The following is a 14,668-nucleotide window of genomic DNA, read 5'->3' as shown; positions in this document are numbered from 1 at the left end:
GGTACTTATTTTATTGACCATAAACATCACTGGAATTTAGGTTTCAAATTTTGGCACAAGGCCAGGAATTTCAGGAGAGTGTCTAAGTCAATTACATCAACCCCAGTGCTCAACTGGCACTTATTTTATTGACCATAAACATCACTGGAATTTTGGTTTCAAATTTTGGCACAAGGCCAGCAATTTCAGGAGAGTGGCTAAGTCAATTACATCAACCCACTGCTCAACTGGTACTTATTTTATTGACCATAAACATCACTGGAATTTTGGTTTCAAATTTTGGCACAAGTTCAGCAATTTCAGGAGAGTGTCTAAGTCAATTACATCAACCCCAGTGCTCAACTGGTACTTATTTTATTGACCATAAACATCACTGGAATTTTGGTTTCAAATTTTGGCACAAGGTCAGCAATTTCAGGTGTGTGTCTAAGTCAATTACATCAACCCCAGTGCTCAACTGGTACTTATTTTATTGACCATAAACATCACTGGAATTGTGGTTTCAGATTTTGGCACAAGGCCAGCAATTTCAGGTCAATGGCAAAGTCAATTACATCAACCCCAGTGCTCAACTGGTACTTATTTTATTGACCATAAACATCACTGGAATTTTAGTTTCAAATTTTGGCACAAGGCCAGCAATTTCAGGTCAATGGCAAAGTCAATTACATCAACACCAGTGCTCAACTGGTACTTATTTTATTGACCATAAACATCACTGGAGTTTTGGTTTCAAATTTTGGCACAAGGCCAGCAATTTCAGGTCAATGGCTAAGTCAATTATATCAACCCCATTGCTCAACTGGTACTTATTTTATTGACCATAAACATCACTGGAATTGTGGTTTCAGATTTTGGCACAAGGCCAGCAATTTCAGGTCAATGGCAAAGTCAATTACATCAACCCCAGTGCTCAACTGGTACTTATTTTATTGACCATAACCATCACTGGAATTTTGGTTTCAAATTTTGGCACAAGGCCAGCAATTTCAGGTCAATGGCAAAGTCAATTACATCAACCCCAGTGCTCAACTTGTACTTATTTTATTGACCATAAACATCACTGGAATTTTGGTTTCAAATTTTGGCACAAGTCCAACAATTTCAGGAGAGTGGCAAAGTCAATTACATCAACCCCAGTGCTCAACTGGTATTTATTTTATTGACCATAAACATCACTGGAATTTTGGTTTTAGATTTTGGCACAAAACCAGTAATTTCAGGAGAGTGTCTAAGTCAATTACATCAACCCCAGTGCTCAACTGGTACTTATTTTATTGACCATAAACATCACTGGAATTGTGGTTTCAGATTTTGGCACAAGGCCAGCAATTTCAGGTCAATGGCAAAGTCAATTACATCAACCCCAGTGCTCAACTGTTACTTATTTTATTCACCATAAACATCACTGGAATTTTGGTTTCAGATTTTGTCACAAGGCCAGCAATTTCAGGTCAATGGCTAAGTCAATTACATCAACCCCAGTGCTCAACTGGTACTTATTTTATTGACCATAAACATCACTGGAATTGTGGTTTCAGATTTTGGCACAAGGCCAGCAATTTCAGGTCGATGGCTAAGTCAATTACATCAACCCCAGTGCTCAACTGGTACTTATTTTATTGACCATAAACATCACTGGAATTTTGGTTTCAATTTTTGGCACAAGGCCAGCAATTTCAGGTCAATGGCTAAGTCAATTACATCAACCCCAGTGCTCAACTGGTACTTATTTTATTGACCATAAACATCACTGGAATTTTGGTTCCAGATTTTGGCACAAGGCCAGCAATTTCAGGTCAATGGCTAAGTCAATTACATCAACCCCAGTGCTCAACTGGTACTTATTTTATTGACCACAAACATCACTGGAATTTTGGTTTCAATTTTTGGCACAAGGCCAGCAATTTCAGGTCAATGGCTAAGTCAATTACATCAACCCCAGTGCTCAACTGGTACTTATTTTATTGACCATAAACATCACTGGAATTTTGGCTTCAGATTTTGGCACAAGGCCAGCAATTTCAGGTCAATGGCTAAGTCAATTACATCAACCCCAGTGCTCAACTGGTACTTATTTTATTGACCATAAACATCACTGGAATTTAGGTTTCAAATTTTGGCACAAGGCCAGGAATTTCAGGAGAGTGTCTAAGTCAATTACATCAACCCCAGCGCTCAACTGGCACTTATTTTATTGACCATAAACATCACTGGAATTTTGGTTTCAAATTTTGGCACAAGGCCAGCAATTTCAGGAGAGTGTCTAAGTCAATTACATCAACCCACTGCTCAACTGGTACTTATTTTATTGACCATAAATATCACTGGAATTTTGGTTTCAAATTTTGGCACAAGGTCAGCAATTTCAGGTGTGTGTCTAAGTCAATTACATCAACCCCAGTGCTCAACTGGTACTTATTTTATTGACCATAAACATCACTGGAATTGTGGTTTCAGATTTTGGCACAAGGCCAGCAATTTCAGGTCAATGGCAAAGTCAATTACATCAACCCCAGTGCTCAACTGGTACTTATTTTATTGACCATAAACATCACTGGAATTTTAGTTTCAAATTTTGGCACAAGGCCAGCAATTTCAGGTCAATGGCAAAGTCAATTACATCAACCCCAGTGCTCAACTGGTACTTATTTTATTGACCATAAACATCACTGGAATTTTGGTTTCAAATTTTGGCACAAGGCCAGCAATTTCAGGAGAGTGGCTAAGTCAATTACATGTACCCCACTGCTCAATTGGTACTCATTTTATTGACCACAAACATCACTGGAATTTTGGTTTCAAATTTTGGCACAAGGCCAGCAATTTTAGGAGAGTGGCTAAGTCAATTACATCAACCCCATTGCTCAACTGGTACTTATTTTATTGACCATAAACATCACTGGAGTTTTGGTTTCAAATTTTGGCACAAGGCCAGCAATTTCAGGAGAGTGGCTAAGTCAATTATATCAACCCCAGTGCTCAACTGGTACTTATTTTATTGACCATAAACATCACTGGAATTTTGGTTTCAAATTTTGGCACAAGGCCAGCAATTTCAGGAGAGTGTCTAAGTCAATTACATCAACCCCAGTGATCAACTGGTACTTATTTTATTGACCATAAACATCACTGGAGTTTTGGTTTCAAATTTTGGCACAAGGCCAGCAATTTCAGGTCAATGGCTAAATCAATTATATCAACCCCATTGCTCAACTGGTACTTATTTTATTGACCATAAACATCACTGGAGTTTTGGTTTCAAATTTTGGCACAAGGCCAGCAATTTCAGGTCAATGGCTAAGTCAATTATATCAACCCCATTGCTCAACTGGTACTTATTTTATTGACAGTAAACATCACTGGAGTTTTGGTTTCAAATTTTGGCACAAGGCCAGCAATTTCAGGAGAGTGGCTAAGTCAATTACCTCAACCCCAGTGCTCAACTGGTACTTATTTTATTGACCATAAACATCACTGGAATTTTGGTTTCAAATTTTGGCACAAGGCCAGCAATTTCAGGAGATTGTCTAAGGCAATTACATCAACACCAGTGATCAATTGGTACTTATTTTATTGACCATAAACATCACTGGAATTTTGGTTTCAAATTTTGGCACAAGGCCAGCAATTTCAGGAGATTGTCTAAGGCAATTACCTCAACCCCAGTGATCAATTGGTACTTATTTTATTGACCATAAACATCACTGGAATTTTGGTTTCAAATTTTGGCACAAGGCCAGCAATTTCAGGAGATTGTCTAAGGCAATTACATCAACACCAGTGATCAATTGGTACTTATTTTATTGACCATAAACATCACTGGAATTTTGGTTTCAAATTTTGGCACAAGGCCAGCAATTTCAGGAGATTGTCTAAGGCAATTACCTCAACCCCAGTGATCAATTGGTACTTATTTTATTGACCATAAACATCACTGGAATTTTGGTTTCAAATTTTGGCACAAGGCCAGCAATTTCAGGAGAGTGTCTAAGTCAATTACATCAACCCCAGTGCTCAACTGGTACTTATTTTATTGACAATAAACATCACTGGAATTTTGGTTTCAAATTTTGGCACAAGGCCAGCAATTTCAGGAGAGTGGCTAAGTCAATTATATCAACCCTAGTGCTCAACTGGTACTTATTTTATTGACCATAAACATCACTGGAATTTTGGTTTCAGATTTTGGCACAAGGCCAGCAATTTCAGGAGAGTGTCTAAGTCAATTACATCAACCCCATTGCTCAACTGGTACTTATTTTATTGACAATAAACATCACTGGAATTTTGGTTTCAAATTTTGGCACAAGGCCAGCAATTTCAGGAGAGTGTCTAAGTCAATTACATCAACCCCAGTGCTCAACTGGTACTTATTTTATTGACCATAAACATCACTGGAGTTTTGGTTTCAAATTTTGGCACAAGGCCAGCAATTTCAGGTCAATGGCTAAGTCAATTATATCAACCCCATTGCTCAACTGGTACTTATTTTATTGACCATAAACATCACTGGAATTTTGGTTTCAAATTTTGGCACAAGGCCAGCAATTTCAGGTCAATGGCTAAGTCAATTACCTCAACCCCAGTGCTCAACTGGTACTTATTTTATTGACCATAAACATCACTGGAATTTTGGTTTCAAATTTTGGCACAAGGCCAGCAATTTCAGGAGAATGGCTAAGTCAATTACATCAACCCCAGTGCTCAATTGGTACTTATTTTATTGACCATAAACATCACTGGAATTTTGGTTTCAAATTTTGGCACAAGGCCAGCAATTTCAGGAGAGTGTCTAAGGCAATTACATCAACACCAGTGATCAATTGGTACTTATTTTATTGACCATAAACATCACTGGAATTTTGGTTTCAAATTTTGGCACAAGTCCAGCAATTTCAGGAGAGTGTCTAAGTCAATTACATCAACCCCAGTGCTCAATTGGTACTTATTTTATTGACCATAAACATCACTGGAATTTTGGTTTCAAATTTTGGCACAAGTCCAGCAATTTCAGTAGATTGGCAAAGTCAATTACATCAACCCCAGTGCTCAACTGGTACTTATTTTTTTGACCATAAACATCACTGGAATTTTGGTTTCAAATTTTGGCACAAGTCCAGCAATTTCAGGAGAGTGTCTAAGTCAATTACATCAACCCCAGTGCTCAACTTGTATTTATTTTATTGACCATAAACATCACTGGAATTTTGGTTTCAAATTTTGGCACAAGGCCAGCAATTTCAGGAGAGTGTCTAAGTCAATTACATCAACCCCAGTGCACAACTCGTACTTATTTTATTGACCATTAACATCACTGGAATTTTGGTTATGTTGGTGTGTGATTTCATGTAATTCATGAGACCTGCATTTTTGAGTTAATTGCTATCTACTTTGTAATGGTGCTGTCTTCACTTTGTAATTGCTGCTGCTGCAACTTTTGCTGTTGTTGTTGTGTGTGGTGTTGTTGGTTGAGGATATGCTCTCAAGTTGCCCCTAACCAATATGAGTTGTGATGACATGACGAGGTTACAAAAGTGCTGCATTTGAAAGTGTGAGGAAAGTTTGGGTTAGAGAGAAGCAAAACATGGTACAAACAGAAACCACAGAGAATCACAGAGTCAGAGACCTGTAAAATCTTGTGGGATTTTTCAATGCAGAAAGAGCCAAGTGCTTGAGTACAACAAGCCAGGCCTGGTCGTTGTGGACAAGGTGAACCACATGTGCTCTATAACTGATGTTGCATACGCCTTTGACCCACAGTTAGTTAGGTGAACAAGTAGACAATCCTCTTAAATATGCTTGACCATGAAAGATGGAGATAGTACTAATTATTATTGGGGCCCTGGGGACAGTATCAGAAGATATTAAGAGGAAATGAGGACAGAGCGCCAAGTAGAGCTGTCTGCCACCTTGTCACAGCCATTATCATCAAGAAAATATTACATGGCTGAACAGAACATATAGCATGGTACCGTAGGCTGTGGATAGCAAGCCTCCAGGAGTTCCAACAAAACCTGAATTAAAAGAATGATAATAACTGATTCTGAAAGGTAGACTAGACAAAGAGAGGAGAAAAAAATTACTTACCACATGCCTCTTTAAAACTTACAATGTAAGTATCAGAGGTTTGTTGTTGAACTGAAGAAATATCTCCACCAGAACTTTTTTTTCTGTTTCCAAAATAACTCTGAAGTCTCTCAGAGCTGACATTTGAAGAAACGTTTTCCACTTGAACACTGTTTATTTCCTTAATTCTATCCACTTTCAGTTGATTTCCTTTTAAGGGGTTGTTTTGGCACAGCTTCTGAACATTCCCAAAATCTGCAATAAATACAGTGAATGGAAATAAATAACAGATTAATTTCAACTCTTAAATGACTTTAGATGCACAAATTTAAAAATATTGAAAAAAAAAAAACTTTGCATATGTGCTGATGAGGTTTAATAAAGCTGAAATGGAACCATCAACAGATATTCTGGTAATAATAAACTATCCTATGATAAAAGATGGTTACTCTTCTCGTTATTTAAATTCTACTGAAAGAAGACAAAAACTTTCTGACTCAAAAACTAAGTGAAATAAAGAGACGTGATACTCTCCCCTGAAGTACATAGATTTTCCCTTCCTCTCTCTCTTCCTCTTCTTTCGTGAGAAGACCTGGCAACCGAAATGAGACCATAACTTCGTGGCCTGTGCCAGGGGTGTTACCAGCCCACTTGTGCGTACCTTTTCCTTCTTTGAATACTAAACTCTGCTTGCGAAGACCTGTCGAGGCAAGTGAAATCGAAATCAAAATCAAAGTGAAATTCGATGACAGTCATGAGCACCATACGAGCATGATCATTGACAGAGCGGCTAACCGGCTTCCGTGCCAGTGGCACATGAGTGGCACCATTCGAGTGTGATCGTTGCCAGCCTCACCTTACTGGCACTACTGCCCTGTGCTAGTAGGGTGCTAAGAGCCAGAGCGGCTAACTAGCCTCTGTACCGGTGGCATGTAAGAGGCACCATTTGAGCGGGATCGTTACCGGCTTCGCCTGACTGGCACCTGTGCCGTTGGCATGTGTAAAAAATTCAAGTGAGGTTGTTGCCAGTACCGCCTGACTGGCCCCAGTGCCAGTGGCAAGTAAAAGCACCCACTACACTCTCGGAGTGGTTGGTGTTAGGAAGGGCATCCAGCTGTAGAAACTCTGCCAGATCAGACTGGAGCCTGGTGCAGCCATCTGGTTCGCAAGCCCACAGTCAAGCCGTCCAACCCATGCTAGCATGGAAAGTGGACGTTAAACGATAATGATGATGATGATGATGAAAGAATCCAGAAAATATTAAGAAATGTTTAATCCTTGAACATTTAAGCAAACCATATCTGGCCTCTCACACTAACCCTACAACATCATTCTGAAAATTAACATTTAGCTCATCAAAATCTCAAAGCTATGAGATAATACATTATTAATTCAAAACACTCTGAATAAATGTTGTAAACCAATGTTAGACTGTTATAACATCCACTCCGGTACAGAAGTATTGTTAGTTGGACAAGTAAAGACACGACTATCTATGACTGAGTATTCCAACTGCTTGATGTCACAGTATTTGTAATGATTAGCACATACCATTCATCACGTGGGAAGGGTGTTCCATTATTGCCATTATCCTCATAACATCTCACCTTTTAAGTTTTCTTTTTTTTATCTTAGGGAATGTAATTTTATTTCTTTTTATTAACAATCATTTTTGCATCACTCCATCTACCTTTTTTGAGTTTTATTTTTTCATACAGTTACATATTTATAATTCTTTTGCATTTGGCATCCACTTTCAGGAACTCTCTATATTTTCTTTTCCTTATACTTGTGCATCTAGGTTCAATTGTTTGTAGTGGCATTGGTACTTGAAAAGTATCATAGAACCATTCTATTGGTTCTTCCATTCTCTTGGGTTCATTCTCAACGAATCTTTTTTTTTTAGTTGATTCACATGTCTCTTGTATACCATTTTCCTTCCTTTTAGAGCAAGTATAGCATTGTTCCAATGCGTTTGGTAATCAAGCCATCTTCCCAACTTTGTTTTCTGATCTTATATGCCCTAACAAATACATCTTCACCAATTTTGTTAAATGTTTTGCTGTATTTTCCATTGCAATTTTCCTTTTCTTGCCAGATAGTAATTTGTCAAAGACTGATTTGATTTTCCTCACAAAAATCAGCTCCACTGGTGACATACCTGCTGGTGTGTTTGGATATGATGTCACACGGTATACTCCTAAGAATTGTTGTAAAACTATCTCATCCTTCACTTCCTTATTCAACTTTCTTAGGCCTCTTTTGAATGTATCAAACTCTGCTTATCTATTAAATCTGGGATGGTATGGCACAGTAGTTACATGTTCTACGGGGAACATTTTACAAAACTTTTTAAACTTGAAAGACACGAATTGCATTCCATTGTCAGACACTGTTGTGTCTGGAATGCCAAATCTCGCAAACAGCTCATGTAGAAAGTTTGTTGTAGTTGAGGAGGTTGGGTTTTTACACTTACAAATTTCTGGCCATTCACAGAAACTATTTACTGCCACTAAGTAGTGTGAACCATTTCAGGGACCAACGAAATCAATGTGTAATCTTGACCAGGGGACATCTACTTTTGGCCAAGGTTCACTTTTTATTGTCGGTAATTTTGCTGCTAGGGCACATCCTCTGCAACCTTACACTGAATTTTCAATTTCTCTATTTTGTAGCATGGTTTCTGTACATGACACCTTAGTGTCATGCACTGATAACAGTGTGATACACGTAGCGCAGTAGACATCAACTGTCTCCACTTGATGTATTCCCAAATACTCTGCCAACAACTGTAACCAATCCAAAACAACTCTCAACAAACTATAACAACTTCTCAAAAATTTCCTGTGACTCCATGAACTCACAAATGAGACCTTTTGACTTCCTACGATTTCTCATCTCTTGCTCTCAGTCAAACACGCTGCTACTTATATGAGTTTGGCCAGTCCATTCTCACAGGAGGTGTCATGATTCTCGCCATAACACTCTGTCCATTTTTGGCCAGTACACGTAGCTATACATTAAAGTTTTCATCCTTGAAATACCAGGATGTCCAACATGGAATTCCCTCAACATTTTCTTTTGCAATGCTTCCCGTATTACTACTCTCTGGGCATACAATTTATACACCATCACAAACTGAGTATAGGTTTACATCTTGCTTTTGTTTCACACCAATCCTGTTCCTATTTACTCTTCCTGTCTACAGTATTATTTTCATTTCTGTTATGAATTTCCACATTTCATTTTATGTCTTCTAGTGTCACCAGTAATTCACTTAACAATCCCACAATACATTTTTTATTTCTTCTTCTGCTGTTAAATGGCTCACAGTGTTTCAGTGTCCTTCTAGACAAACCATCCACATTCCCTAGTTTTTTCATGGTAAATATTCCATTTTGTAGTCATACTTCAATTATGAAATGCCCCACTGCTGTTATCTATTCACTGAATGTGTTGGAATTCCTTTTTTTAGAACCATATATTGAGAGTAGTGGGCGATGATCCATTTGTAGAGAGAAACTTCTTTCATGAATTAATCTTTGGAATTTTTTCACACTGATTGCTAACGCTTCTTTCTCTATCTGACTATAGTTTCCTTTCAGGTAGTAATAGGAACTGTGACACATGGGCTATAGCCGTTTTACTCCCATCATCATATTTGTACCGAATCACTGTACAATAATAATTTACTAATCCTAAAAATGCCTCCAAGTGGTTTGATTTTGAAGAGAATTTCCCTCCATTTAATTTTGCAAACACTTCCTCAGGACTTGGCAATGGGTAGTTATGTGAGATTAAGCAATTATTCAACCCCATTGAAAAATCTGAACAAACTCTTAACTTACTTTTTTTTTTTTTTTACATAGAAAGTAGGTGCTGACCAATCTAAGTGGTCTGTCTTCTTGATTATTCTTAGGATTTCAAGTCTTTCAAATTCCTTCTTTACCTGTTCTAGTATCCAATTTTTCCACAATGGAAAAATTCTATTTCCTTAAATGGGTTTGTTTCCTGATTTTCACCCTGTCTGTTTTGTATTCTAGTACACACTTGATTTCTATTCTGCCTGTTTCACACTTGTTTCACTTGGGAGCAATCATTATGCTCAATTCTGTGTTGTGTCTTAAATTTACTATTCTTTCCCATTCTTCTGACACTTGTAAGTTGACAACTTGGTTTTGTTCCAGCTTAGCGAGAATTCTTGTTCTTACTTCTGCATCAATTTCTGCAGTTAGTCCCTGAGTAAATATCAGGCACTTGAACATGTCTGGCATTAATTTGTCCAGCTTGAACTTTTCACTTTCCCTATTAACTCAACCAGCATATGTGATGTAGTCCTCTTTGTTGTTCTAGGATCAAGCAGTTCCACCATGTATCGAACAACGAGATTTTATTGCTAAAAATTTTACACAATATGTCTATTGTATTTTTGAAGTTTATGTCAGAAGGTTTTTTTCAGAAGTACAATATTTGCTGTAATGCTCATTTTCTCCTGTTGCCAGTTTTCTTAAGATTAGACGTGTTTTCATATTGTCGTCCCAAACTTTGCCCTCTTTATTGAAAATCTGTTCATATTTTCTATAGTAGGCCTTGAAGGTAACTCCTTCATCTGGTTCATACTTAAATTCCGTTTCTCAGTTTGCAACATAATCTGGCGAGAACGTCTTCTCAGCCTTTTTAAAATGACTTACTGTTCTTTAATTGTAGCATTTGCTGCTGTAATAGTCATTGTTGTCGTTGTTCTTGCAACTCAAGCAAACTGGCCAACAATTCTTTCATACACTTCATTGCCACTGTTGTACTCCAATGTCGGACTGTTATAACGCCCACTTCGGTAAAGTAGTATAGTTAGCTAGGCAAGTAAAGACATGACTATCTAAGACCAACCTTGCCGACTTCTCAGCGTCACAGTATTTGCAACAACTAGCATGTACAACTTGTCACGTGGGAGGGGTGGTCTATCATTATTATTATTATTATTATTATTATTATTATTATTATTATTATTATTACTTCCCCCATAACAATAAATAAGTAGAACGCTTGACAGATTAATCTGAATGCTAAAGAGTTAAGGAATGCTCTGAATTATAAAGATGAAAGTGCTAGAAGAAAGAAGAAATGCTTCAGAGTCTGTAATGAGAAATGGTAAATAAAATGGAGAGGTGAAACAACAGACAAAAGAAAAAATCACAAAAAGCGAATATATAATCCTACGTGGAAAGTCCTTCGTACAATTTTATTGATTTGAAAATTTTTGTTTGATGTGTTCAATATTATGAGAGTATCATTACTCAACATATTTGTTTTATATTGAAACTATAATTAAAAGTAAAAGACAGGCAGACCTGTGCATGTGTTTATCATTGGCACAATGATCCTCCCAAAACACACAACATAGATTTTGGTTTAGAATTAAACTATATATTTCTTTTATTATTCTGTAATATGCATTTACAAGGTAAAGACTCAGTTTTCTTTTTGCTTTAGATAGAAATTACATTTGTAACAAGTTCCCCCATCAATCAAACAAAGATGGTAAAATATTCCATTTACTTTCCCTCTTTCCAATGTTTAGAAACTGAAGGAATGGTCAAATACTGGAATCAGTTTCACTGATAAAACATCATCTCTAATATTTCTGATTTCCTGCCTGATAACCATCATTCCTGACAAATTTCTTCCTTTCCTGATAAATGTGAGAAACCAAAAGGCAAAATCTGGGAAGAAATAAAAGATATAAACAGGTGCAGACAAGGCTGTGTGGTAAGAAGTCTGCTTCCCAAACACATGGTTCTGGGTTCAGTCCCACTGTGTGGCACTTTGGGTGAGAATCTTCTACTGTAGCCTCAGTTCAACCTAGGTATTGTGAATGGATTTGGTAGACCAAAACTGAAAGTATGTGTGTGTGTCTTTGTGTCTGTTATCCGCCACTGCTTGATGACTAGTATCAGTGTGTTTATGTTCCTGTAACTTAGCAGATCAGCAAAATGAAGTGATAAAATAAGTTACCAGGCTTTAAAAAGAAAGAACTACTGGAGTTGATTCTTTTGACAAAAAAAGATCTTCAAGGTGGTGCCCCAGCATGGCCTGAGTCATTAGACTAAAAGAATTAAAACATAAAAAATATACGAATAGACGCAGGAGTGGCTGTGTGGTAAGTAGCTTGCTTACGAACCATATGGTTCCTGGTTCAGTCCCAGTGCGTGGCACCTTGGGCAAGTGTCTTCTACTATAGCCTCGGGCCGACCAAAGCCTTGTGAGTGGATTTGGTAGACGGAAACTGAAAGAAGCCCGTCGTATATATATATATATATATATGTGTGTGTGTGTGTTTGTGTGTCTGTGTTTGTCCCTCTAGCATTGCTTGACAACCGATGCTGGTGTGTTTACGGCCCAGTTACTTAGTGGTTCGGCAAAAGAGACCGATAGAATAAATACTGGGCTTACAAAGAATAAGTCCCGGGGTGGAGTTGCTCGATTAAAGGTGGTGCTCCAGCATGGCTGCAGTCAAATGACTGAAACAAGTAAAAGAGAGTAAAAGAGAGAATCCTATTAACAAAACAAAATCCAAGAAATCTTTTTCAGAACAAATCAAACTTGAAGAAACTTACCAATTTCACTTTGGCAATACACAAGAAAAGTTCCAGGATTTCTTCCAGGGAAGACATCTACAATTTCTAATTTCCAGTTCTCTTCAAAAAAATCTATTAACATTTCTTTAGACATGTCTTTGGGGCCATTTGACACAATCATTGCATCTTCTTGCCAAACTAGATTTTTATACCAGTACACATGAAGTATATGTTTGTTTACATAATGAACCTTCTTTTTGACATTTTCTGCATCTGAAAATCAAAAGAGCAGAAGAAATTGAGAAAATGTCATTATTTATGAGTGGAGGGCATGGTTGTGTTGGTGTAGAACCAGGTCAAAGACATTCCGACCATAAACACCCCCAAGTGTCCTTCCTTGTTTAAGATGTTAGGTGTCACATGAAGAAGATTTAACTGCCTTTTCTAGCAGATCAAGTCATCACTTAGAGGCCCCTTTGTTTGCTCTATAGCCGAGAGGATTGTGAGGTTCCCTGTACAATTAATTGGTTCTAGTTCAATCCCACTGTCCAACAGCACCTTGAGCAAGTATCTTCTACCGCAGCCTCAAGATGACCAGAGCCTTGCGACTGATATTTGGAAGAGAGAAACTGTGGACATCACAGGATTTGTGTGTGTGTGTGAGGTATCACCAAAAGGCAATACTTGGAGGAGGCAGAACTCAATAAAAAGTTTTATATCTAGCAGACCGTTATGTAAATAGAGAAAGATTCTTCGGATTTGAGGTGACCTGTTGTCATCAAACATCAAGGCAACATCCCTGCCGATTAATATAGAATGCAATAATTATGATGATGATGATGATGATGATGATGATGATGATAATGATGACGATGATGATGACATTTTACAATCTGTGTGTGTGGGTGGGAGGAGTCACATAAAGGATGAAGGGAAAGAAAGCACCAATCAATGAACCCCACAGATCCAGGATCACCCTGACCATGAAGGGCACGAGTCCTCACCCCGGTGTTGTTCTCCACTCACCAGGTGCATGCCTAAAGGAGCTTCATTCACCCTAATCATTCTTACCAGTCAGCCACCTTCCCTCTCCACCCTCACTTTCTTTTCCAAATGGAACTTTAAAAAAAAAAAAGGGATGTGGGTTTAACTGAAGTGGAAGGTGTCTTTCCTTAATTTTTTTTGGCCTCGTCCACAACACAACCCCTTTCTCTCAGGAGAGAAACATCATCTGCTCTGCTTTCTTAAAGGTCAGTGATGGGGCAAAGCAGACCAGATGCTTCATACTGGTCAACGCCTAATGTTTTCCTGAGAATGTCATCGCTCTTTCCTGCCAATAGATTTCTTTATATTGCTAACATAGAACTTCCATGACCACAATACTTGATTGCCAGTGAATGCCAGATGACATTTCAGATGCCATGACTCTAATCCTGGTCTTTTTTTTCTTGATCCCAGACTGCAGCTTCCACCCATCCCCCCACTTTTTCATGCTAGCATAAGTTAGACGGAGACTTTAATTTACAAAGGATTTCACAGAACAATATTCGGAGAGAGGGATCATGTGTTTCTCTATCCATATTTCATGCCTCCATTTCCTGTATCCTAGTTTGGTAGACTCACTTCTTCCATAACATTCCATTATGGCCCTTTTGTCATTCTGAGATCATCTTCTCAACTTTGCAGAGGTATTCGAATAAACGACAAGGTCCACCTGGATGTACAGTAGGTTGCAAAAAGGCTTTTACTTGGGGATTCAGTGCTGTGATGATAATTTTTGTTTGGCATTTCACTCATAAAGAGGACTGTGGTGTTTCAACCAAAAGCAACCATCTCTAAGGCAAAAGAGACCTACTTCCCATTGTCGTAGACCTAACCCAATAAAGGGGTCCTCTCTATCTTCTCTGGTCTCGGCAGGTACACATTATCATTACTGCTACTATCATGGATCAGTAGCACAGTGTACAACGATATGACAATAACAAGGCTGTCTTCAGCAGCAATAATAATAATAATAATAATAA

The 14,668-nt window shown here is 38.0% G+C and overlaps 1 protein-coding gene across 1 annotated transcript in view; it reads right to left on the bottom strand.

Annotated features, from left to right (window-relative positions):
- The window catches only part of LOC115209664 (protein mono-ADP-ribosyltransferase PARP14-like), a 730,077-nt gene that overhangs the window by 658,658 nt on the left and 56,751 nt on the right, over nucleotides 1-14,668 (bottom strand). Inside the window, exons 7-8 of the mRNA XM_036508891.1 lie at nucleotides 12,684-12,917; nucleotides 6,091-6,324 (exon numbers count right to left, since the gene is read on the bottom strand). Coding sequence (XP_036364784.1) covers nucleotides 6,091-6,324; nucleotides 12,684-12,917 — 468 coding nt within the window. The remainder of the gene's footprint in view (nucleotides 1-6,090; nucleotides 6,325-12,683; nucleotides 12,918-14,668) is intronic.

This window comes from Octopus sinensis, linkage group LG1, assembly GCF_006345805.1.
Source record: "Octopus sinensis linkage group LG1, ASM634580v1, whole genome shotgun sequence".
NCBI classification, from domain to species: Eukaryota; Metazoa; Mollusca; class Cephalopoda; order Octopoda; family Octopodidae; genus Octopus; species Octopus sinensis.
The sequence above is the reverse complement of the archived record's forward strand: the minus strand, read 5'-3'. Positions and strand labels throughout refer to the sequence as shown.